This window comes from Prionailurus viverrinus, chromosome D2 (assembly GCF_022837055.1).
Source record: "Prionailurus viverrinus isolate Anna chromosome D2, UM_Priviv_1.0, whole genome shotgun sequence".
In the NCBI taxonomy this organism is placed as follows: domain Eukaryota; kingdom Metazoa; phylum Chordata; class Mammalia; order Carnivora; family Felidae; genus Prionailurus; species Prionailurus viverrinus.
Genome location: NC_062571.1, coordinates 48,252,995 through 48,280,338, shown reverse-complemented (window position 1 = coordinate 48,280,338; position 27,344 = coordinate 48,252,995). Strand labels below are relative to the sequence as shown.

Genomic DNA, 27,344 nt, shown 5'->3' with positions numbered 1-27,344 from the left:
TAAGAGTCACTTTTCACTTTATGCCCAGAAAAATGTTTTTATTATTTAAAAATGTTTATTTCCAGAGAGAAAGGGAGAGAATCCCAAGCAGGCTCTGCAGTGTCAGCACAGAGCCTGTCATGGGGCTCAATCCCATAAAGTTATTACCTGAGCTGGAACCAAGAGTTGGATGCTTAACCGACTGAGCCACCCAGGTCCCCCCAGAAAAATGTTTTAAATGGAGACATCCACTGTGTTTACACTGGAGTTAGGACTTTAGTTCTGTTTTCACCTTTTATTGGGAATACAAGGGAACATTACAGTTTCAGATCATTAAATAAACAAATGCGGTGATATACTATCGACAACCATCACGACGTGAATTCTGTGAGTAAGTAGTTTCCCAATTCGAGGGAAAGGGAGAACCACATTACTCAGCCACCAGAGGGTTTTGGCTTCAGCTTGGGCTGGAAAGAGTGCCAGTCCCGGTCAACCAACCATGATCTTCGCCACAGCAAACTGGTATCTCCAATTTTTCAAACTAATTGTAGGAAGAAAGAGTAACTCCAGACTGACCTATAAATTGATCTGGATTGCTACTAAAGTGTCCTCCATTCACAAGTTGGCAAATCTTCAGAGTGACTGTTGGAGCAAGGAGCCTTTCATGTGCTCCCAGTTATTATAGAGTGCGTAGAGGCTGGTAAGCGTCAGTCCTGCTAGCCCACCTCGTGCTGCCCCTCGAAAACCACCTGGGAAAGGAAAAGAAAACAAAAACAAAACAGCCTTGTATTACACAGTGTCCTAGCAGCAAAGGATTAAATAATGTTATCATGAAATTGAGGCACACGATTTGTTTATATGTAAATATTCCATCTCAAACAGAAGTCCTAAAGTTAATACAAGAAACCAAGACAGGTTCAAGAGAAACATCCCTAAATCACCAGTTTAATACTCATTCACAACCATTTTTTCTTTTAATTTTACAATTTGTAGCTAAGATCATGAGCATTAATAATTTGATTTTTCTCAATCTCACTTGTTCCCACACTTCAGACAAGATCTCATGCATATTATTGAAGTCCCAAACAAAGCAATAATTTCCCGTTAGTCATACTGTTTAGAACCCACAAGCCCCACCAATTGATTTACAGCTATAATATAAACAAGGTGACACCCTCTTTGGAAACAGTCTTAACATTATCTTTGGACTCTGGACAGGTCCTCTGTTAACTTTGAAGACTCAAGAAGTGGTGATAAGATGGCTATAATCAAGCTTCGAGTTAGGTACTGACACCCCCACCCCCCTCCTCCATTCCTACACTGATATATCAGACAATCTACAATTAATGAGCAATAAGGCACCGAGCAGCATTATACTTACTGAAAAACAACCCAAGGATTAGACTTTGAACTGTTTTTGCTTAACAAAACAATTTTTTTCATGTGAAAAAAGATTAGCAATATGGATTACACTTGAAATGCAAAAACAAAAACATTTTCATCAGTTACCTGAAAACAGTCCCCAAGTCTAGTAAGAGGACTAGGGGCACCGAAATAAGCTTTTAAGAAATAACTTGATGTTCTATGGTTTTACAAACAAGTTGATACCATAAATGTCAGGAAGCCCACATTGTACCAATGGAGTATTCATTTTAAGTCCTGTGTTAGGAAGGCAAAGGTGGAACGGAGCTGTGGTCCTGTGATTACCTTCCTAGAGGCCCTCTGGGTACAAACCAGTAAATTCTGTGAAATTCAGTGATGTTGCTGAGTTAGAACACTTCAGACCAAGCATTCCTGCAATGAATGTCCTGCCAGATGGCTTCAGCCGATAGATTAAAGGGCCACTCCCTTCAGGATCCTCTCTAGTCTGAAGATGTCTGATAGCTGACCTGTGTAGGCTTCCAACATGAAGTGCCCTAATTATCTCTCTTAGACAGAAGCTGCAGGCATCATCTACAAACAGCTGTCAAATACGGCGGAGGGGGGGTGGGGTGAGGGGTGGGGGGGATGGGGAGGAGAGGTCAGAAACAATTAAAAAAAAAAATTAAATGGGAGCTCTCTCCTTGAATCCCACATCATCTCTTGCTATGTTTAGACTAAGTATGGCAGTTGGATTTTGCCCCTGTATTCAATGCCGCTGGAAAATTATAAATGTAATATACACTCAACCTGCTAACTCAAAAACAATCTACCCAGTTTAATAAAAATCTACTTCATGTCTTTGACTAGTAAGTCAACAAAAAGTTCTAGGGGCTGAAAGTAAACTATAATTAGGTCAAATGACTAAAACGAGGAAAATAAACTATGAAGCACAGGAGAATAAATGATATTTGCAACAGCATCAGTATGGCTCAGTTATTAAATCTAAACTTTGTGTGTAATGAGGATTCTTTCGAGCAGGTTATATAGTACTCCATTCTGAGTCGACACAAAAGAAAGGTGGTCTCACTGCTGTTTATTAGCAGAAAAATGATGCAGGGCAGATAACTGAAAGCACAATGATTTTGCAGATGTTTTCCTGGGACTAAACACTGAAAACTCCCCTAGATCTTTAGTTGATTACAGATCCACTGGGCTCTGAACTCTGCCCACTGGTTTGGAAATAGCTGTAAACTGTTCCTTACGGTTGGTCCTTTGCTTTGAGTGTCCTAATTTCTACTTTTGGAAGGATTTTCACATTAGTTCTTAGCTATCAAATAAAGAGCCTCCCTGGGCAGAGGCACTAGGGGTAACATAATGAAACTGTAAACTACAAGACTAAGACCTTAGGGACATCAGTGGCACATTAAGTGTCTCTTATGATCCCCCGGAAAGCTTTCTACTTTCTGACCAAAATGAAACTTAGTTCAAACAAGTCACTTTAAAAAAATTTTTTTAAATGTTTATTCATTTTTGAGAGACAGCACGAGTTGGGGAGAGGCAGAGAGGGAGACACGTAATCTGAAGCAGGCTCCAGCCTCTGAGCTGTCAGCACAGAGCCTGATGCGGGGCTCAAACTCACGAACTATGAGATCATGACCTGAGCCAAAGTCCAACACTGAATCGACTGAGCCACCCAGGCGCCCCAAAATGTCACTTCTTTGAAGGCTAGAAAAAAGTTATTTCCACCAAGTAGACGCTAAACATAGGCAGTGTTTGACTTACTAAGCACAGCTAATTCTGATTGAAGGATAGCCTCTTACCACACACCAAGCCATGTTTTAGTTTTAACTTTCTATTAATTCCAGTGTTTTCCAACTGGTTGTGTTAAACATTTGAGGGTCTTGCCTTTAGGCTTTCTGTAACCAACTTTTGCCCAACTAAGCACAGGAAGTTGATTAGCAAATATTCTTGCTTTGAGCAAGAAGGCCAACGGTCAATGTCTATAAAGCAAAACAAATGTGAGCCAGGTGTTTCAGTTTTACCTTCTATCTTTTTGGTCCTTACACAACTCTTCCAGAAAGGACAAATACTATCTCTTTTAAACATAGGAAAATAAGGCCCAGAATACTTAAGTACCTTGTTTGTGGGGTATAGAGCTGGATTAGTGTAGAGCTAACATACTGAACTGACAATTACTTTAGAGCAGGGATCAGAATATTTTTCTTACAGTGGCCAGAAAGTACATATTTTAGGCTTTCATGGCCCAAAGGCTATTATGTAGATACTTATATAACCACTTAAAATGTAACTACAGTCAACTCTTAACAACGTGTGGGGTTAGGGATGTGACCCCCTCGCCCTGCACAGTCAAAAATCCAAGTACAATTTCTGAGTCCTCCCAAAACTTAACTACTAATGCCTGCTGTTGACTGGAAGCCTTACTGAGAATGTAAACAGTTGATCAGTAAGTATTTTATATGTTATGTGAATTATGTATTACAGTCTTACAATAAAGCAAGCTAGAGAAAAGAATGTTACTAAGAAAATCTCAAGACAAAACACATTATTTATAGTACTGTGCTGATCAAAGAAAACTTTGTACAGTTCAACCTCACGGAGTTCAAAGGTCAACCATATTTAAAAACATAAAACATATTCTTAGCCTCAAGACAGTGAACAGACAGGGATTTGGCCAGCAGGTGTTCTTGGCCCCTGTTTTAGAGGAACTGCCTTATTTACACACTGTCATGGCTATTAAATACTTTCCAAAATTTTATTGAATTTATTTTAAAAATTGAGATAAAGCATATATAAAAGTTACCATTTTAATAGTATAGTTCAGTAGCACTAGGTTTTCTGGGATTGTTGTGCTATCATCACCCCATCCATCTCCAAAGAACTGTTTCCATGTTGCAAAACTGAAACTCTGTACCCATTGAACAGTGTCTCCCCACTCCACCCTTGTAATCTAATGCCTAATTTTTATTTATTATTTAAAAAAATTTTTAAGTGTTTATTTATTTTTAAGGAGGACAGAGCATGAGTAGGGGAGGGGCAGAGAGAGAGAGGGAGACACAGAATTTGAACCAGGCTCCAGGCTCTGACCTGTCAGCACAGAGCTGGACATAGGACTCACACTCATCAACCATGAGATCATGACCTGAGCCAAAGTCAGATGCTTAACCAACTGAGCGACCCAGGCGCCCCAAATACCTCATTTTTATTATGTTGATAAAGGTCTTTGCTCACTTTCACTTTTTATTAAAGTAGTCCATATAAACAATTTAAAAAGTGCTAAAAGATTTTAGTGATACACAACAATGTGGCACACTCACCATCCTCACCCTAATTTCTATTTCCAAAGGCAACTACTTTCATTCTCTGCTCTTTATCTTGTTTCTAAAAAACATAACTATCTTGCTAGTTCTTGATTTTTCAATCTTACTTTTTGCCTATTGACTTCATACCAGGAAAACTGTGTTAAGCCTTCTAAGAATGGTATAAAATGTGCTTATGGTAGGAGGTAAGTCACTTTCTATAGGTGATTTCATTTACGAGTCTATGAAGGGAATACTGGTTGCTCTCGTATTATAGACAAATTCAGACAAGTTACTCTCTTGGTGTAGCTGTTTAGTGACTGGTCAAGTCAAACCCATTTGACGCCAAAGCCCATTGTCTTTTTCACCATCCTGAATCGCCTCCAAGATAGATTAAAAAAAAAAAAAAAAAAAAAAAAGAAATCTGGACTTCAAGCTGTATTACAAAGCTGTAATCATCAAGACAGTATGGTACTGGCACAAGAACAGATACTCAGATCAATGGAACAGAATACAGAACCCAGAAATGGACCCACAAACATATTGCCAACTAATCTTTGACAAAGCAGGAAAGAATATCCACTGGAATAAAGAGTGTCTTCAGCAAGTGGTGCTGGGAAAACTGGACAGCGACATGCAGAAGAATGAACCTGGACCACTGTCTTACACCAGACACAAAAATAAACTCAAAATGGATGAAAGACCTAAATGTAAGACAGGAAGCCACCAAAATCCTCCAGGAGAAAGCAGGCAAAAACCTCTTTGACCTCAGCTGCAGCAACTTCTTACTCAACACGTTCTCTGGCGGCGAGGGAAACAAAAGGAAAAATAAACTATTGGGACCTCATCAAAATAAAAATTTTCTGCACAGTGAAGGAAACAATCAGGAATACTATAAGGCAACCGATGGAATGGGAGATTTTTGCAAAGAAGATAAAGGGTTAGTATCCAAAATCTATAAAGAACTTATCAAACTCAAAAAGCAAATAATCCAGTGAAGAGATGGGCAAAAGACATGAATAGACACTTCTCCAATGAAGACATCCAGATGGCCAACCGACACATGAAAAAATGCTCAACGTTATTCATCATCAGGGAAATACAAATCAAAACCACAAAGAGATACCACCTCACACCTGTCAGAATGGCTAACATGAACAACTCAGGCAACAGCAGGTGTTGGTGAGGATGTGGAGAAAGAGGATCTCTTTTGCACTGCTGGTGGGAATGCAAACTGGTGCAGCCGCTCTGGAAAACAGTATGGAGGTTCCTCAAAAAATTAAAAATAGAACTACCCTATGACCCAGCAATTGCACTACTAGGTATTTATCCAAGCGATACAGGGATGCTGTTTCGAAGAGGCACATGTACCCCAATGTTTATAGCAGCACTATCAACAATAGCCAAAGTATGGAGAGAGCCCAAATGTTCATTGATGAATAGATAAAGAAAATGTGGTGTATGTATATACATACATACATATATATATATATATATATATATATATAATGAAGTATTACTCAGCAATGAAAAAGAATGAAATCGTGCCAATTGCAACTACATGAATGGATCTAGAGGGTATTATGCTAAGTGAAATTAGAGAAAGACAAATATCATATGACTTCACTCATATGAGGACTTTAAGATACAAAACAAGATGAACACAAGGGAAGGGAAGCAAAAAAAAAAAACAGGGAGGGGGACAAAAACATAAGAGACTCTTAAATATGGAGAAGAACAGAGGATTATTGGAGGGGTTGTGGAGGGGAGGATGGCCTAATGGGTAAGGGGCATTAAAAAAATCTACTCCTGAAATCACTGTTGTACTATATGCTAACTAACTTGGATGCAAATTAAAAAAATAAATACAAATTAAAAAAAAAAAAAAACAAAACTAAATAAAGTTCAATCACTGCCCCCCTCCCCCCCAAAAAAGGAAATCTATTGAAAGAGGTATTAACAATTGAACTGGGCCTTATGGATGGATTGGATTTCAAATTTACATATTTGGTCATATAACATACACAAGAACAGTGTGGGAGAAAGGTCTGAAAATGGGAGAGGATTAGAGCAAGGAAGGCTAGGATGAGAAGTTTAAATTTAGGCTGAAACACAGTGTGTCATCATCAAAGGTTTTTGAAAAGTGATTACTAGAATTAGAACCATACTGGAAGATAAACCAGAAATAGTGGATAAGACAGACTGAAGGTAGAAGCCCAAAGTCAAAATGGCTAATGAAAAATACTGTTGCAGAAGTTCAGCCTTGTGAGAAAAGGCAACTCAAGTGCTAGGTAGTGAACTTCACAAATGATGAAGTGAAGGGACACAGAAGAGAAGGGCAGAAACCAAAGGTGACTCGGAACACTAGAACAGACGTTTCCTGCCTCCCTATTTTTTTTCTTTGTTAGAGTGGAAGCAGTACGTGTGACTGTCACAGCAGAGCAGCTGACATTCGGGCTTTCCTCAGGACCACCTCCACCCCACTGGTCCCTTCCTAGCAACCCAGGTTCTTCCATGCAAGCATTCAATTATCTCTGCTGTTTTTGCCTCCCCATATTACTGTCCTCTTAGGACGATTTTTCCCACCAGATTCTTCATCTTTTTGGTTGCTTTCCTGTGGTGGTTATGGTGGTCCAGACCCCTTTTTTGTGTGTATGCCTTAGTATGCTGTAGGATAAACTGCTGAGCAAAGATCTACAAATTTAAAATATTAATAACTAATGTCGACTGCTTTGCTTACCTCTGTCAATATTAGGTGTCACTTCCCTTCTGGTAAACATCAGTTACCTATCATCACTTTTTAAAAGATACTTGGTGAAAAATATTATCTTAATGGTTTATTTTGCTTTACCCTGGTTGCCTGTAAGATTTAGTGACTTCTATTGTTTAGTGGTGATTTGTATTTTTCCCTGAAGTGTTCTGTCAATCCTTACTCCATTTTTTAATTGGATTGTTGGTTTAAGTGATCTGTCGAAATGTTTTATATATTACAGCCCTATGCCTGTAATATATGTTACATCTGTCTTAATTTACTGGAAGAATACTGCTGCCAGTAACAGAAATAAAGAAATCATCAAAAAAGTATGGTTAGCATATACAGTTTAATTCTGAAGGCCTGGAACCTATTGATAAATAGTACCTTTTAACAATAATAAGCCCTACATTTACTTATTATGATGAAATGGATTTGTAGGTCTTTTTAACTTTTATTTAGTTTGCTTTTCTAAGATGACTTTCTTATGGAAGGCATAGAATGAAAAGGTCAGGGGCTTTTTGTGAGGGGAAAGGGGGGACCCATATCTTTTGGTTGCTGATGCCTTGTTTCTGAAGATTAGTGACCAGGCCTTTTAAACACTAGTCCTAAGCTTATGAACAAGAGCAAAACTACAGCTGTTCTTGTTCTGATAGAATACTGTTTATTACTAAACAGCTTTTCACATGCCACAGAAAATCTAATGACCGTCTGAATACCCTCTGAAAAATATTTAAACTCATTAAACATTGGATTTAAACTAAAATCATCCCATCAGAAATATTCCTTTAAATTAGCCTCCTTTTGTTCTGACAACTACCCATTTTCTCATGTATTTTTCCCCATGATTTTTCTTTCCACGAAAGTAGCTCCAAATCTAAGTTGAGTTATACTACTTTAATTTCAAACTTCCTCTTTAATTTCCATTGTTGAAGAGTTGGAAATATTTTTGGTCAGCAGGAATTAGCCATTCCCTAAATGTAAACTTGTGTCTTTAACAGTTTGGGCTGGCTCTAGACCAAAAGAGTGTCTCACCCCTTTTCTAAATCCCTGAATCTAGAAGCTGAAGTTGTATCTGTATTCCTACCACACAAAATTCCTAATTCTGTGCTCTGTCTTAGGGTTATTTTAAACCAGAAATCAATGAAAGATACTGCTCTGCTTTTGTATACTGATTCTGATGTGCTGAGCTAAATTTAAATTGTTCGGCCAGGAAACTATGAGCTAACGTTGGAATTCTGGGTCAGATACTTCATCTATGTTTCACAGTTGCAATGGAAAATGAAATCTACATGTCACCTGACCTAGAATCAATTTGTTTTTGCTTTTTTTCTTCTGAGCCAAGAACTTTCTCTTTCATAATTTAAGCTGAAGGTGTCCCACCCTGTGTTATAAATGCTATGACTGCAAGGAAGTCCCAGACACAGATAGCTAGGCTCCCATGTCTTTCGATATCAAGAATTCAGCCTTTTCTATCTTTTAAATATGCGTAATATGTCTTAAGATGGTAATTCAGTACATTCTTATATTCAGGGATGCCCTCAGCAGAGGAAATGCCACAGCGGCTTACCCTGAGTAAGAAGTCAGGGACTAGTGGTACTGAGGTAGAACTTCAGTGCCCATCAACTGGTGTAACAGCAGCTCCCACTCAACCCCAGCCATTTGCCAACACAAATAATGTAAGCTTGGTATCTTCCATTTATTCAAAAGAAGCTGGAATTCCATATTTTTATGTGAAATCGGTTTCTCAAATATTAATTTCATCTTTTGTAAGCATAGTTTGGGCCAAGTAAACTCTTGCTGAGTGAACCCTTGTGCTGCAGTTAAAGTTTTAAATTCTTTTGTCTGACCCTAAAGATTTTCAATGTGAAGTATTTTTTTAAATTACTCTAATATCTAAATATTTTAAAGTTTATTTATTTTGAGAGAGAGCAAGCAAGCACATGCACATGAGTTGGGGACAGAGAGAGAGGGAGGATGAATCCCTAGCAAGTTCTGCACTACCAGCATGAAGCCTGACGTGGGTCTTGAATCCATGAACTATGCGTTCATGACCTGAGCCAAAATCAAGAGTCAGACACTCAACTGACTGAGCCACCCAGATGCCCCAGTATTTTTAACACGATTTTTCTATGTCAAGGTAACATCTTCATGGACATAAAAGGTATGTAATGTCTTAATCCACCTGGGAGCTCTGTTTACATGAGTACATGCACACAAGTAAGAAGTACTGTGAGCTCTTAGGGATAAAATTCCAAATGTGATCCATTTTCTTTCTTTTTTTTTTTTTAACGTTTATTTTTGAGACAGAGAGAGACAGAGCATGAACGGGGGAGGGTCAGAGAGAGAGGGAGACACAGAATCTGAAACAGGCTCCAGGCTCTGAGCTGTCAGCATAGAGCCCGATGCGGGGCTCGAACTCACGGACTGCGAGATCATGACCTGAGCCGAAGTCAGTCGCCCAACCGACTGAGCCACCCAGGCACCCCAAATGTGATCCATTTTCAATACAGAAAAAACCTCTTACTCTCAGATATATCAGGAAATCTTGGATTCCATAACCCTGTTGAGACTTCTCTTTCTAGCAAAAATGGCTACCTGAAATTTTGATGGAGGAATTTCTAAAAAGAATTAGCTCAGTTAATCAAGTGTCTAATGTCTAAAAAATCAAACAAAAGTAATTTTCAGAGGCATGAGTATAAGTAGCTTAATTAAGCCATTTAAAGCAGAAATGTGATAAAAAAAATTTGGGCCCATCACTAGTTAGGACCTTTTGAAAGAGGTCCTCTTAATACTGTGCTTATCTATAAAACTGGGGTGTGATGATTATCAGTTCAGTTTTAAATAAAATAAGTCCTATATATATATCTCAACTTTTACTTTTTTGAGAGAGACTGCATGTGTGAGCAGTGGGGGGGGGGGTTGTGGGGGGGGGGCGGCGGGAGCGTTGGGGGCGGCAGAGGATCTGAAGCAGGCTCTGTGCTGACAGCAGTGAGTCTGATGTGAGGCTCAAACTCACTGACCGTGAGATCATGACCTAAACCAAAGCTGGAGGCTCAACCGAGTCACCGGGGCACTTCTTAATAAGTTATATTAAGTGCTTATAACTGGGGGTATAACACAGTGAATGCTAATTTCTTTTCCATCTTAGAGAAGGATTTGATATTTGATATTCACTCAGGTCATTTTGATTCAACTCTTAGGGTTCTATTTTTTCAAAATCGAATGGTTCACCTATGTTCATAGGAGCATTATTCATAGTAGTCAAAGATGGAGGCAATCCAAGTATCCACTGACTGATGAATGGATAAAGAAAATGTGGTATATATGTAAAACAGAGTATTATTCATCTTTGAAAAAGAAGGAAATTCTGAAACATGCTATAACATGGATGAACCTTGATGATATTATGCCAAAAGAAATAAGCCAGTCACAAGAAGACAAATGCAGTATTATTATTCCTTACATGAAATATCTAAAATACTCAGAGTTGAAATTCATAGTTAGAAAGCAGAATGGTAGTTGCCAAGGGCTAAAGGATGGGGAAAATGATGTTGGATACAGAGTTTCAGTTTTGCAAGATGAAGAAAAGTTCTGGAGTTAGATGAAGGTAATGCTCCACAACAACATAAATATACTTAACATTACTAAACTTACACTTAAAGATGGTTCAGATGGCCAATTTTATGTTTCGTGTACTTTATCAAAATAAAAAAACAAAAACAAAACCCCAAACACCCATGAGGTTTTAGAGAACACTCCATTACACTGCAAAAAATGTGTTAAGTGTGCTCTGAAATCTGTGGATACTTCATTTTCAAAGCATACTTCAAAGTGTATTCAGAGATAGCTCTTCATTCAACAGTACCTACCTGTACATTTATACAACATGCCTGTCATGGTTCCAGCTGCTACTGTGTTAAGGTCATCTTCTGCACCTCGTGTTTTCTCAATGATGACACCAAATGCACTATAGAGCAAAGCTACAGGGGAAATGGACTGATTACTAATAAAGTTATTGGAAGTCAGTAAAGCAATTATATTTAGATAAATCTATCTTACAGACATTCTATAAGCATTCAAAGATATAAAAGAATGATCACTAGAACAGTATTTGTAACAGCAAAAGCTTGTAAATAAAATGCCCATCAAAGCGGATAGACCCAGAAAGGGACTTTCCATATAATGGAATAATACATACTCCGAACAAAAAGTAGGAAAAACTATATTCATTAGCCTGTAAAGCGGGCACATGTGTGTACAACTCAAGATATACAAAGAAAATTTTTGAAGAGCTTCAGAAGAAACACCAATAGTAGTTAATTACAAAAAGTTCCATTTTTCTTGGAATCTCAGGAAAAATATTTAAAATTTTCACTTATATTTTATTCTTAATAGCTATACTTTGAATTTAGAAACAAAAACACATGCATTTCTATTCTAAGAGAAATGTTAACTTAAAAAAAAATTGAGGTTTGGTTCTGGCACAGGCAAAAACTGTAACACTAGCTTTATTTAGTTTTAACAAGATGTTCCCCAAAACTATCTATCTCTTGTACCTGTAAAGATTCCTACTAATCCTTTTCCTTACCTTTCTCGAAACTATGCTTTATTTGACCCTTCAATGTTACACCAAACTCAGCCTTACAACCCTTCTGTTGTGATATTCTTATATTTCTATAAAGGCTCTTCTTACCCTTTCAACTTATTTAATTGAAACTGAACTTCTATTACATCAGAAACATACAAAGCAACTGGCCATCCCAGTTTTCCTAGGACTGAGACTTGCCTGCAATGCTAAAACTAAGAAAGTCCTTGGGCAGAGCAGGATGGCTTTTCACTCTGGAGATATATAAGCAACCAAACAGGAACAAAGGAGGGTGACTGTGTATGGGGTGGGGGCAAAGAGGACATGAGTAGCATATGGAGGCAATAATTTACTAGGATCTCAAATGTCAATCTGACCTTACAGTGTGAAAGTGTACTGCTTCCAAATCCCACAACAAAGCTAGGCTATTATTCTTTCACAACAGATGCTTTTTCTATTTTTTCAATGAGATACCTAAAATTTCCCTTACTTAATCTGCCACAATTAAAAGATTTTCAGACTTTCAACCAAGTTACAAAGAAATTTTTGGTTCTTAGAGCATAAGTACCACAGGTACATTTATTATATGCTATGAATAATCAAGAGAGTCAAATATTCATACATAGTATAATATGAAAGCATTTGGTCCTAAATCCTACTAAATTACCCCTTGCTCAGAACTGCAAATGTTTTCATTATCTACAAAGGCCCTATAACACCTCTGAAAATTCAGTCTGGGAAACCTACTTAGGTAAACAGAATGCTGAATAGGCTATTAGGAAAACATAGCAAAAGGGTTGCATTAATCTGTATCTTACTACAGGGCCTTGAACCTTTCTTAACATACAAAGGCATTTGACTTGGACCTGAATTATGTGGACTCCATATCTACCTAAAACATGGGTTGGTATCTTGCTTGGACAGGACAGTATGTAATATCTAAAAAGACTTAAAACACTGAAAAATGGTATTAGCATCTGGAATTATTGTTATGTTGTTCATGGTCTTTTCCTTAGTATTACCTACATTACTCATCAGAGTAGATTCAAATACAATTTTTAATATCCTAGGGCCAGAATTTTGGCAGGTCAAATTGTTCATGATACATATATATCCTTTGCATTAATGATTTATTATTAAGTGAGATCTCTACTTACCCAGAGAACCTAGAGTATTAGCCCAAAGTGCCCCTTGCCTAGTCACCATGTTCAAAATCCTACCAGGGCAGAAAGAGAAAGAATCTGTACTTAGAATCATTATTTCTCCAGCACTTTGAAAAACCATAATTGTAGCTATTTACAATGTATAAACCCAACACTCAGGTATTCTTAATTTTATTTTTTTAAAAAACGTTTATTTATTTTGAGAGAGGGAGAGAAGTACATCCGTGCGAGTGGAGGAGGGGCAGAGAGGGAGAGAGTGAAGGGCCTCAATCTCATGAACCATGAGATCATGACCTGAAAAGGAAATCAAGAGTTGGATGCTTAACCAACTGAGCCACCCAGGTGTCCCCAGGGTTTTCTTAATTTTAAAAGATACCTTAATACTTCCTTAGAATTTAGTAAGGCTGGGGCGCCTGGGTGGCGCAGTCGGTTAAGCGTCCGACTTAAGCCAGGTCACGATCTCGCGGTCCGGGAGTTCGAGCCCCGCGTCAGGCTCTGGGCTGATGGCTCAGAGCCTGGAGCCAGTTTCTGATTCTGTGTCTCCCCCTCTCTCTGCCCCTCCCCCGTTCATGCTCTGCCTCTCTCTGTCCCAAAAATAAATAAACGTTGAAAAAAAAAAAAATTAAAAAAAAAAAAAAAAAAAAAGAATTTAGTAAGGCTGGCTTTTACTTTATACAAATATAAATGAAGGTTAAACTTCCAACATTTTTGGGCAATGAGTAAGGAAAATTATTATTATTAAAAATAAATATAAATCAAATATAGAAAAGCTTTGAATGATAGCCTAGAATGTATTTTATAGAGAAGTTTACAGTAATTGATCCACATTAAAAAAAGAAAAAGACCATTCTAATGGATAATCTAGCTTACAATTAAATTTTTTTGGAGGAAGAATATACTCAAGATATTAAATAGAATCAAAGCGTGAACTGTTACAGAATACAGCAGAATTACAGGGAAGTATTCAAAGAGAAGGAAAAAACCATCTAATTAGAATATGTGGAGAAAGCACATGCTGTGTCTGCTCCCAGACTAGAACTAAGCGGCCCAAGTGAACGCTTAGCACACTCTCAAGGAAGCACAGTTCTGCCTCACACCAGTGCCAGGCGCCACCAGAACAGTGACAGAGGCAACTGGAGGAAAAAGACAGGACTTTCCTCTCCCAGCAGTGTAACACCATCACAGGAATGGTTCTATCCGGACAGCTGACTACTGCTGGAAATTATGAAATTGTAATAACAAAGAATGAAAAAACTCATTTAATGGAGTTAGAGAACTCATTTAAATTAATGCCCAATAACAACAATTTGTATTATCTCTAAAGGCTGTTTAACACTGCAAATTGGTGAAATTCTTTGGTATGCAATTTGGGCAATATATCTCCACTTACTGGGCCCTTACCAACTTTAATCACCTCTTAATAACCCTTAAAGGCAGAAGGTAGAAAAAAATTTACCTAAGACCAAAAAATAGTATATAATGGAACTAGACTTTGAAGCTATATAGATCTGTCTGGACCCAAACCCTGTCCTTTCAATTTTTACAGGCTGTCTCCTATTTTAAATGTTTGTTTATTTTTGAGAGCAAGAGTGCACAAGGGAGGGACAGAGAACCTGAGGCAGGGCCTGAACTCAGGAACCATGAGATCCTGACCTGAATCAAGGTCGGAGGTTTAACCCTGAGGCTGTCTCCTATTTTAAATGCTTCCTACCCAGGAATATCAGAATGGTTACATAAAAAGTAATACAGAAGATTTAAAAAATCTGATCTAAAAATTGCAAATGTGACTCTCTCCCTGCACCCCCTGCCCAAACAATACTGTCACTGTTTTAAGAGACAAAGGTTATCTTTTCTAGGAGAACTTCACCTTCAAATTGGTATTTAAAAAACTTTTTTTGGGGCGCCTGGGTGGCGCAGTTGGTTAAGCGTCCGACTTCAGCCAGGTCACGATCTCGCGGTCCGGGAGTTTGAGCCCCGCGTTGGGCTCCGGGCTGATGGCTCACAGCCTGGAGCCTGTTTCCGATTCTGTGTCTCCCTCTCTCTCTGCCCCTCCCCCATTCATGCTCTGTCTCTCTCTGTCCCAAAAATAAATAAAAAACGTTAATAAAAAAAAAAATTAAAAAAAAAAACAACTTTTTTTAACATTTGTTCATTATTGAGAGGCAGAGACAGAGATAGAGCACGAGCATGGGAGGGGCAGAGAGAGGGGGAGACATAGAATCTGAAGCAGGCTCCAGGCTCTGAGCAAGTGGTCAGCACAGAGCCTGATGTAGGGCTCGAACCCGCAAACTGTGAGATCATGACCAGAGCCAAAGTCGGACACCTAACCGACTAAGCCACCCAGGTGCCGCATCTTCAAATTGGTATTTCATGGTATGTTAGGGATTTGCTTCAAAGTAATATGTGAGGGGAGAATGAGATGGTGCATAACTGGTCCCAATCCTGGTTGGTTGACTGTTGAGGAGAGGTTATGGTTCATGGGTCTTCACTATACTACTGTTTATTTCTGTACATTTTCAAAATTCTCCATAACACAAAAAAGTAAAAAAAAAAAATATTGGAGTAAGGGACAAATATTAATATAAATGTAAAAATATACAAGGATCTGGCCTAGTAAAGCAAGATCCACAGTAACAGGAATATGAAAAACTTGACGAGCCTTCAGGATTCCCAAGGTCTAATTCTAGCACACCTGCTGCCATCTGCTGGCTAAACAACATATAAAGAAGATAAAGCTTAATGTGTCCTGAACCAAGACCAGGAGCCATCGAATACATACTGTGTGACTCCACTCATATATTATTTAGGGAATATCTACATGGACTGGTCACGTTTATTTTTTAGGCAGGGTGAAGATGCACTACTTTCCATTTTCCACAAACTTCAATTTCCTGAGAAGATTCAGAAACTACTACTAAGTTTTAAGAATTTCATGATAACTTTGCGTTAGCCCTCCATTTCAGAAATTGAGAGTAAAATCAATAAAAAGTTCAATTGGAATGAGAGCAGATCCAGCAATCACTCTTACGTGCTTATTTACTATCATGTCCTATGGTTCTGCAGGCCCTCAAACTATCCAAATAATGTACTAGCAATTCAACAACCTGAAAAGCATGTTATGTAGAACTGCAGAATGAAAAAGGTGTAGAAGTTAGGATAGGGTAGCACCAGCTAATTGAGGGACACTGACTCAAAAATCACTCCTTTAAAAACCTTAGTCTCACTAACTTGATTCCTTAGTTTCTTTTATTTTCAGTAAGAAAATAAAAAAATTGATCAAAACATATGTCAATACTCTAAACATGTGTCATCTCAAGGCTGTGTTCATCAAGCCAACAAAGTAGTTTAATATTCAAATATCACTACATTAGATGATTACATAAGACTTACTGTACGTTTCTTGGTTTGGACCAGGGCATATTCTGGGTTTCCTTCAATCCTAGCCGTAGACCGTTCATTGCTCCAAATGCAGCCCCTAGTAAATCACAGTAACAATTCATCCAAATAATGCAGCTTTGTATTAAAAAACAACTGCACTTCTGATTCTTTTTTACTTTTTAATAGGCAAAGATAAACAAAAATAATGATTTATTGTTATTATTTTTAAAGATCTTATTTTTAAGTAATCTCTACACCCAATGTGGGGCTCGAACTTACAACCTCAAGATCCAGAGTCACATGCTCTACTGACTGAACCAGCCAGGTGCCCCTAAATAATGATTCTTTAAAACCCTGAAACCAGTATTTGAACTGCTTTGGATTTTAAACACTTTTAAAAAGATGAGAGGGGCGCCTGGGTGGCGCAGTCGGTTAAGCGTCCGACTTCAGCCAGGTCATGATCTCGCAGTCTGTGAGTTCAAGCCCCGCGTCGGGCTCTGGGCTGATGGCTCAGAGCCTGGAGCCTGTTTCCGGTTCTGTGTCTCCCTCTCTCTCTGCCCCTCCCCCGTTCATGCTCTGTCTCTCTCTGTCCCAAAAATAAATAAACGTTGAAAAAAAAAAAAAAAGATGAGAGAGACAGCAAGTGTGCAATTAGGGGAGAGGGGCAGAGGGAGAGACAGAATCTTAAGCAGATTCCAGGCTCAGCACAGAGTCCAATGCAGGGCTCAATCTCATGATCCTGGGATCATGACCTGAGCCCAGTCAGATGCTCAACTGACTCAGCCACCCAGTCGCCCCGGATTTTAAGCATTTTTGACTATGTGGATTGAGGACACTGAAAAAAAAAAAATTATCATACCCACCTGTCATGCAACATCCTCCAATGGTAAAGAATGCCAGTTCAAATCTACCCCGGGTTTTATTAGCTCCAGTCGGTAAAATAAACTCATCTGTATCCTAAAAAGGTAATAATGAAAACTGAGTTGAGCTCCCCTCAAGACCCAGTACTTGCAAAATGTTTCCTCATTTGTCAAAGTAGTTTTTCACAAAAAGTAAACCCTTAAATTAACTAAAACCCAACTATACTTAGTCAAACCAAAATAAAACTTTGTGCAATAGCAACCCCTATATCAAAGTGGAATGAAATATACAACATATACAATTATACTCATTAGTTCTTAGGAGGCTTAGTTCTTAGGAACTAAGTTTCTAAGTTCTTAGGAACTTAGTTTCTCAATGTAAGTCTGACAGATTGTAATCAATTTAATTTACCTTACTTAATGATGAATATGAAGTAACAGTGCTAGAGAGTTTAGGAAGCACAGCTCTAGAGAAAGGGAAACTGAAAGGTATGACAAGTCACAGGTTACTGGATTGAAATAAACCAGCGTGGAAAAAGAGAGCAACTCTCATTCTGTAGCTACTATTTATTATCAAGCACAATTTACCATGTGTAAAACCAAATGAAATAAGAGAAAGGGCAGAAACTATAAAAGCACAAAAGTTTGGATCAGTTATGCAAGGGCAAAATTACCTTCCTAATAATTCCTTTTTAAAATTTTATTTATATTTATACATTAAATGTTTGTTTATTTTTGAAATAATAAAGCAAGGGAGGGGCAGAGAACCCGATGTGGGGCTCAAACCCACGAACCATGAGATCATGAACTGAGCTGAAGTCATGTTTAACCAACTGAGACACCCGGGTACCCTTAATTCTCCTTTGTTTTTAAGTTTTCTTTTTTACATATTTTGAAAGAAAGAGAGATGCACGTGTACAAGCGGAGTGGGGGGGGACAGAGAATGAGTATGAGTGGGAGAGAGAGAATTCCAAGCGGGCTCTGCACTGTCAGCATAGAGCGTGAAGCAGGGCTCAATCCCACAAACTGTGAGATCATGACCTGAGCTGAAACCAACAGTGGGACACTTAACTGATGGAGACACCCAGGTGCCCCTTAATAAATAATTTTTAACTCTTTGGGGGAGCATATATTCTTTTGATAATCTTTGAAAGCCATCGTCTCTCTTTCCAGTAAATGCATACACAAACTTGATACGAATGCTGAGTCACTCAAAAATCCCAAGTTGAAAATGCTACTGTAAGAGTATATGATTGATTCTATAATATACTCTTAAAAAAGGTTTATTTTGAGAGAAGGAGGGAGGGAGGGAGGGAGGAAGAGGGAGAGGGGGAGAGGGGCGGAGAGAGAGAGAGAGAGAGAGAGAGAGAGAGAGAGAGAGAGAGAGACGGAATTCAAGTGGGGAAGGGGCAGAGAGAGAGGGAGACACAGAATCTGAAGCAGGCTCCAGGCTTTCAGCTGTCAGCAGAGCCTGACGTGGGGCTTGAACTCCCGAGCTGTGAGAATATGACCTGAAATGAAGTCAGATGCTTAACCAACTGAGCCACCCAGGCGCCCCATGATTCTATAATATACTCTTATAAAGAACACATTCAATACATAATTGCCAAACTTTCTATACAAAAATGGTTAAAATACTGCTGGCAACTTGCTAACAAGGAAACATCCCTTTACCAAATATGGAACTTCAGTGAGCTACAGCTCTGCACTGGCTTTTTATTTCTGGCTTGTGCATACATTCTCAGCAAAAAATGCACAAATAAGCAAGCACAGCTACTCTCATCACACAAATGGTCTGGTGGGCAACAACAAACAAACTCTGAAGAGATCCTAGGTTATTACACAGTTTTGTGAATTTTGGGTGCTTCTTGTCCTTATTAATGACTGAGTTTTAAATTGTGTTTCTGGAGGGGTGCCTGGGTGGCTCTGTCGGTTAAGCGCCTGACTCTTGGTTTTGGCTCAGATCATGATCTCATGGTTCATTAGTTTGAGCCCCATGTCGGGCTCTTCGCTGTCAGTGCAGAGCCTACTTGGGATTCTCTCTCTCTTTCTCTCTGACCCTCCCCGGCTCAGGCTCTCTCTCTCTCTAAATAAGTAATTAAACTTAAAAAATAAAAATAAGTTGTGCTTCTGGCTTGAGGTTTTTAGAAATGCCATGTGATTTAATGAGATACATATTTCTTCAATCCAGAAATGGATCATGTATTACAAACAGGAAACTAAGAAAACGGTCAGGATGGACATTAATAAGCACAAGTGCATGTCATCTCCAACTCACTCTTTGCTAGGGTCAACTGGGATAAAAGTACTATGAGGATGAAGGCAAATGTACATCAATTCACACCCAGAGCCACCTGGAAACAATCTGATGCTTAATTGTCACCGGGGCTTATTAATCTCAACTGTGTCATATAACAAAAATTTCCATGGGGCGCCTGGGTGGCGCAGTCGGTTGAGCGTCCGACTTCAGTCAGGTCACGATCTCGCGGTCCGGGAGTTCGAGCCCCGCGTCGGGCTCTGGGCTGATGGCTCAGAGCCTGGAGCCTGTTTCCGATTCTGTGTCTCCCTCTCTCTCTGCCCCTCCCCCTTTCATGCTCTGTCTCTCTCTGTCCCAAAAATAAATAAACGTTGAAAAAAAAAAAATTTAAAAAATTTCCAAAGATATTTTGAGGGAGGGGACACTAGCCAAATTATATTAATCTCATAAAATTAAGGCTTTTGGTTTCTATAAAAATAGGATTAACAGTTTATGATGTTATAGAAAAAAGACTTCTGCAAACCAAATTTAAACTGTAAAAAATAACCACTTACCAAGGCTGATCTCAAAGTATCTTTATACAATGTATGTAGGAAAGATACACTGAAAAGTTCAAGTTCAACTTGTGCTGCTGACAGGGTAGGACACTAGCACCACTAAAAGATCACCAATACCATTGTTTACTACCACAGAAAAGAAACAAATCCAAGGATGGGCACCAGTGTACCTGATAAAATAGGTGGCTGAGATTATGTGAAATATTTATATTTCAACTGCATGTTAGAAATATTCAAATTCTTGTTTTTTGAAAAAATATTATTTATTATTTATTTTTGAGAGCGAGCGAGCGAGCGCGAACAGGGGGGAGGGAGAGAGAGGGAGACACTGAATCCAAAGCAGGCTCCAGGCTCTGAGCTGTTAGCACAAAGCCAGACACAGGGCACGAACCCATGAACTGTGAGACCATGATCTGAGCCAAAGTTGGACGCTTAACTGACTGAGCCACGCAGGCATCCCCAAATTCTCCTTTTTTTTTTTTTTTTTAACATTTATTTATTTTTGAGACAGAGAGAGACAGAGCATGAACAGGGGAGGGTCAGAGAGAGGGAGACACAGAATCTGAAACAGGCTCCAGGCTCTGAGCTGTCAGCACAGAGCCCGACACGGGGCTCGAACTCACAGCCCTCACGGACTGCGAGATCATGACCTGAGCTGAAGTCGGCCGCTTAACCGACTGAGCCACCTAGGCGCCCCAAATTCTCCTTGTTTATACTGGATGTTCATCTGGCCTAACAAAGAGGAAGACTATTTACTTAATATAATATTTAACGTATTGGCGAGGATGCAAAAGTGGTGACAACACAAATCAATAGTAAGAGAAACCACAAATGGTGCCTCAAATAAGAGCTGTTGCCAAAAATCAGTATATGGTGAGTTCACAAGTAGTACTTAACATGTCTGTCTTTCAAAAGTATGGAAAAATGTTCCACAAAATGCAACTTACTTAAGGTACAGTTTTTAAATTTAGGCTTTCCATGGTTTTTATAAAAACAGACAATGAGACGAGAAAACTTTTTCAATTCTGAAGTCCCTCTAACATTTGAATGGGAGATGTCACTACAAATGTGAGTGATTAAGCAAGAATCACAATTTCTTTAAAATACAGAATTTTCTTTGATGTCTAACCTTTTTGGCCCTGCCTAGCAATGCAGGGTCCCAATGTTACTGTATTTTTAAATGGAGCTACAGTATAACCTTTAAGCTTAAATCCAACATTTAAGCAAACTACATTTGATTAGTTTTGAAATTTTGAGTAAAATACTGAGAGGTACTTTTGAAATAAAAGCAATAAACCTACAGTGTAGATAATATTTGACAAACACTTCCAGCAAAAACAAACAAATTTTAAACAAGCCCTAATCAACTTGCTTCTATTCAAAACACACTCAACAAGAGATGCCTGAGTGGCTCAGCTAAGCTTCTGACTTCGGCTCAGGTCATGATCTTGCAGTGAGTTCAAGCCCCATGTTGGGCTCTGTGCTGTCAGCTCAGAGCCTGGAGCCTGCTTCAGATTCTGTGTCTCCCTCTCTCTCTGCCCCTCCCCTGTTCGCGTTCTGTCTCTCAAAAATAAACATTAAAAAAACAAACAAACAAACAAACACACTCAACAAGAAATTCAAAGGTCAAATATTTAGTGTTTCATCTTGAAACAAAAAGTCCTAACCATTACTCTTAAAACCCACCCAATTTATGGATATATAATTCATATACCATATAATTCACCTAAAGTGTATAATTCAGTGGTTTTGAGTTTTTTGTATATTCACAATTGTACAACAAAGACTATAATCAGTTTCAGAGCATTTTCATTACCCCAAAAAGAACCTCATACCTGTTAGCAGTCATTCTCCATCTATCCCCTACCCTGGGCAGCCACTACTCAATTTGCTGTCTCTTTATGTTTATCAGTAGTGGACATTTCATATAAATAGAATCATACAGTATGTGGTCTTTTATGACTGGCTTCTTTTATTTAGTAAGTTTACAAGGTTCACCCATGTTGTAGCAAGCATCATTACTGCATTCTTTTTTTATTGCTACAGAATATCTCCTTGCATGGAGATGCCACATTTTGTTTATCCATTCTTAACTTGGATATTTGGATTGTGTCCACTTCTTGACTATTTAGAATAAAGCTGATATGAGCATTCATGTATAATTTGTTGTGTGGACATATGTTTTCAGTTCTCTTGGGTATATATCTATGAGTGGAATTACTGGGTCATACAGTAACCCTACTTTTAATATTTTGAGAAACTGTGAGACTATTTCCAAAGCAGCTAGTTCAATTTACACTTCTACCAGTAGTGCATGAAGGTCCAATTTCTCCACATCCTTACTAACATCAGTTATTGCCTGTGTTTCTAACTATAGCTATAGCAGGTGTGAAGTGGTATCTCACTTTGTTTTTGTGATTTGCATTTCTCTAGTAAGTGATATGGAACATGCTTCATGTGATTATTGAACATTTGTGTATCTTCTTGGAGAAATGTCTGTTCAGATCTTTTACCCACTTTTAAACTTCTTATAAATGAGTTTTAAGAGTTTTCTAAAAAATTACATATTCTTGATTTAAGTCCTTATCAAATATTAAATGATTTACAGTTATGTTCTTTCAGTTTGTGAACTGTCTTTTCCTTATTCTTAAGTGTGTAGTCTGGAGTAGAAAAATTTTTAATTTTTATTAAAACCAATTTATCAGTTGTTTTCAGTAACTTATTCTTTTGGTGTCATGTCTAAGAAATCAATGCCTAATTTATTTTTTAGAAGTTTTTATTTATTTATTTTGAGAAAGAGCGTGCATGTGAGGGGCAGAGAGAGAGAGAGAGAGAGAGAGAGAGAGAGAGAATACCAAGCAGGCTCTGCGTTCAGCGAGGAGGCCGACATGGGGCTTGATCCAATTACCCTGAGATCATGAACTGAGCTGATATCAAGAGTTGGATGCTCAACAGACTGAGTCACCCAGGTGGCTCCAGTAATCGCTTTAAATATAAATGGATCAAACTCTGTAAACAAAGGTCATAAGATCAGCACAATGGATAAAAATACCATGATCCAACTACACTGAGGTTTACTTTAGTTCCAAAAACAAAGAGGTCCAAAGTGAAATGACAGAAAAAGATTATTCCAGGCAAATAATAACCAAAAGAGAACAGGGTGAACATATGAGTATCAGAAAATATAGATTTTACATAATAATAAAAGGTCATAAAAATATTAAGAAGTTTCAATGCAGTAAAAAGATTAAATTATAAACATATCTAGTAAGAGACCATTAAAATACATTAAATATAAAATGACGGAATTAAAGGTAGAAATAGAAATTTCTACACTAAGAACTGGAAACTTCAATAATCTATTTTCAATAACGGATAGCAAACATTATAACCAGACAGAAGGTAGTAAGAAAATAAGGACTTAACACAATAAATCAAACAGCAAACAGATCTAACAGACATATACAAAACACTCTGCCGAACAATAATAGCACAGATATATGTCTCAAGTGCATGTGGGACATCTTCCAAGATAGATCATGTAAGGACACAAATTAAGTTTCAAAAGATTTTAAAAGATATCATAGAGAGTATCCTCTCCAGCCACAACAGTAGGAGTTAGAAATCAGTAACAGAAAGAAAACTGAAAAATTTACAAATTCATGGAAATTAAATAACACACCCTTTACTTAAGAGATGAATAAAAAAGAAAACGACATGTCAAAATTTATGAGATCCAATGAAATGTAAAATGGTATAGCTGCAATTCCTCAGAAAATAATAAAATTTCCCTAAGATCCAGCGATTTTACATCTGGATATGTAACTAAAAGAATTAAAAGGAGAGTTGGGAAAAGACATTTGTACACATTAGTGTAATGTTCACATCAACAGTAGCTAAAATACAGGAGCCATCCAAGTGTCCAGGAACAGATGAATGGATAAGCAAAATGGAATATTATTCAATTAAATATTATCCAGCCTAAAAAAGGAGAAATTCTGACATAAGCTATAATATAGATGAAACTTGAGAACATTATGTTAAATGAAATAATCCAATCACAAAAGACAAATACAGTACGATTCCACTTATTTGGGGTACTTAGAGTATCAAAAACAGAAAGCAGAAGGGTAGTTTCCATGGGATGGGTGGGAGGGAGGGTGGAATGAAGTTATTTTTTTAACAGGCATAGTTTGTTTTACATGATGAAACGGGTTATATATATGGTAGGTGGTAATTGTTGCCTAATCTTATAAATGCATTTGGTAACATTGAACAGTACACTTAAAAATGGGTCAGATGGTAAATTTTATGTTAGTATACTTTACAAATGTTTAAATAGGGAGAAAAAACACACCTTGAACCTCAAAAACCCTTTAAAGGGATAGTATCAGGGAGACGCAAGCCAAATCCCCAGAGTTTCAGAACAAAGAAAAAAGGTGGATGGAGACCAGAGTTGGTGCCTCCAGAAGTATGTATCGTAGATCTAGTTAGCGTAAGAAACTTTTTTTTTTAAACAGTAAGATAACACACCAAACTAGTAAATTCATAAAAGGACTAGTCTTAATCTTACCTGCACGAGATAACGTGGATCCACATTTAAATAAGGAGACAGAGGGTTCATACCAGTCACTAGAGAGAAAACAAAGCATATTGCAATGAAATTCTAAAAAGTTATTTCATTTAGTGTTAATTACACTGTTTCGTTTTCCAATTTTGATTTATAGGCTCACTTGAATATGAAAATTTCTCCTTTTCTATGCTCATCCTGTCTGGCAGTTTTGAGGCTGCCTCCTCCTGAGGTCCTGAATACCAAACCATGCCTTACACTAGGAAAATGGTATGAGTTCAGGCTGTCATACCAAGAAGATATTGGCAATAATGTGGATTAAATAATCAAAGTAGCAGGGAGCATAGCCAAGGTCAATTATAAAGCTAATTTCTCTCTACTTTGCTACAAGGATGCTTGACGTCTATACAAATTGCAAAATAAGACTGACAAGAGACCAATCAATTCCATGAGAAAAACAGTGCTTGGGTTATGTGTTGTATATAAATATTTTAAGGCAGTTCCTTCAGCAGTATTGACAGCTGCTGACAGAGTAGATTTGCTGTGGCAGTGTAGAGGGTTCTCGGGTTATCACCATAGGCATGGGGGTCATAACAAAAGAAAATGGAAATTTACAGACAGCCACACTTGAATCCCACTAACTTTGATGACAGAAAAATATGTCAATCAGCTTTCTCATATTTTAAATTTAATCCTTGAATCCTGTGCACCTCAGTTGACTGCTCACAATCTATGAAATACTCAAGTCTTCTCATCAATATGAATTCTATATTCAGTATCTTGAACTTCGTTACTTACCACCATCCTTATTGCTACCATCTTAGTCCAACCATTAAAGCTCACCTAGACTACTGTAACAATCTCCTACTTAAATGGACTCCTCACTTGCTCTAATCCCTTCAATTTACTTCCGATATAGCAACTAAAGTGATTTTTTTAAGAAAAGGAAATCAGCCTTAATGGCTTCCATTCACACTTGTAATCAAATCCAAACTTCCTACCATGGTTTACAAAACACTGCATTAGTGGTCATTCCTTGCCCTCCTCATCTCATTATCTCCTACTACTCCAACTCCCTTGCAACTCTATAGACACACTGGCCCATCATTTGTTCCTTAAACATGCCAACTTTGTTTTTTCTCAGGGCATTTGGACTATTTTCCCTTGTACACCTGCCTCACCTCCGATCTATACTATATTCAGGTCACAGCTCAAATGTCAACACCCTCTAGTTGCATTCTCTGACCCACTCTCAAACGGCATCCTGCTCCCATCACCATCTCATGACCCGGTTTTGATGGCTTTATGTACACTTAAACATATAACTGAAATGTGTTTATTTGTGTTACTTGGCTCAGTTCACTGAACGCAGCAGTCATCTAACTGTTGGCAGTCCTCTATCCAGAAAAGTCGTTGGTTGATCCCAGGTGTGCTCAGTGAACGGTGTTCATCCCTCCATTTCTCAATTTACCTTCAAATCTTAATCAAATTAACGTAACAATGCTTGGTCACATTAAGGTAGTGCCCTCTGTACTCCAAAACTCAGACCTCCGAAGACGTATGTGTAAAATGCGTTCCAGATTCAGTTTTGGCAGAGGTGACACTGGGCTCTTTTGTTCTTGAGCATAAAGTACCTGGAGAATCAGAACAAGTTCTGTTCATCCATTTGAACACCCACAAAGTCACAGACATCTGGAATACATATTCACAGGATTGAAAGGGCACAGGTAGGACATTCATGCTTCTGCACTTTCGATCTTGCATATTTCCTTTCCTAAAATTAACTTTTTTTCTTCAAGTCCGTAAGTGACTTTTAAAGCGCAGCTCGCTTCTCAGCTCCTCCCGCAGGCTCGACTCCCGTTTCTTTCTTGGCTATTTGCACTATTAAATGTTTTGCCCTGACGGCTACTGTGTGGTTTCGAAACACAGAACTTTGTGTTTGAAAAGTTATTTACAGACTCGTTGTTTGGAATGCATTTACTTGCAGAGCTGGGCTCTCCTCTTAATCTAGAGCCAAGCACACAGACCAACGCACAAGGAATGTGCGGGAGGAAAAATGAGGCACCGTGCTTGGATATAAAAAGAACATGCAACATCTCCTGAGTCCAGGTCACCCAAACGGAACTTCTCGGGGATCCGTGGCTCCAAAAACTGGTTCAATCTTGAAAGAGGCAGCGCAAACACACTAACCCCACCACTGGTACTAAGATTGTGAACGTCAGCCCCCAAAAAGGAACAGTACACGCTACACATCTGGCGGAGTCGTAAGAACCGCTGAGAAATGTTCACAACCTAGGCCCGATACTCACGCGGGACGCCGGCCAGATCCGCGTGCGAGTAACCTGCCCCACCGGCTCCGAAAAAGCCGGCCAACCCCCCTGTAGTTTTGTTCCCGCTTCCCCCGCCGCTCTCCATGATGTTGCAGCAAACCGCCCGTCTGCTCTTCCCTGCCACCTGAGGCTGGGTTCTTCTGCTGGGCCGTTGCTCCCCAGTAACAGCGGGGAGACCCGCGTTACCACTGCCTCCTTCACACGGTGACCTTCCGGGAGCCGGTACGCGCT

General features: G+C 38.6%; 1 protein-coding gene and 1 non-coding gene across 2 annotated transcripts; both read right to left on the bottom strand.

Moving 5' to 3' along the window:
* Positions 1 to 247: 247 nt before the first annotated feature.
* On the bottom strand, positions 248 to 27,342 carry LOC125147819 (mitochondrial import inner membrane translocase subunit Tim23). Its single transcript, XM_047825112.1, has 7 exons — positions 27,093 to 27,342; positions 24,787 to 24,845; positions 17,403 to 17,496; positions 16,552 to 16,636; positions 13,156 to 13,214; positions 11,283 to 11,393; positions 248 to 728 (listed from the first exon to the last, which is right to left on the bottom strand). The coding sequence occupies exons 1-7, from the start codon at positions 27,196 to 27,198 to the stop codon at positions 613 to 615; spliced, it is 630 nt and encodes a 209-aa protein (XP_047681068.1). The 5' UTR covers positions 27,199 to 27,342; the 3' UTR covers positions 248 to 612.
* Positions 14,178 to 14,381, bottom strand: LOC125148530 (small nucleolar RNA SNORA74). Its single transcript, XR_007145609.1, has one exon. It is a non-coding gene; the product is annotated as a small nucleolar RNA SNORA74 (small nucleolar RNA).
* Positions 27,343 to 27,344: the final 2 nt, after the last annotated feature.

Bases quoted from the DNA above. Each gene is read 5' to 3' on its own strand.
- LOC125147819 (XM_047825112.1), bottom strand. From the start codon at position 27,198: ATGGAGAGCGGCGGGGGAAGCGGGAACAAAACTACAGGGGGGTTGGCC. The intron at 17,497-24,786 runs GTAAGATTAAGA...TTACCTTTTTAG, and splicing joins ATCCACGTTATCTCGTGCAG to GATACAGATGAGTTTATTTT. The intron at 11,394-13,155 runs GTAAGTAGAGAT...TTTCCCCTGTAG, and splicing joins TAATACTCTAGGTTCTCTGG to CTTTGCTCTATAGTGCATTT.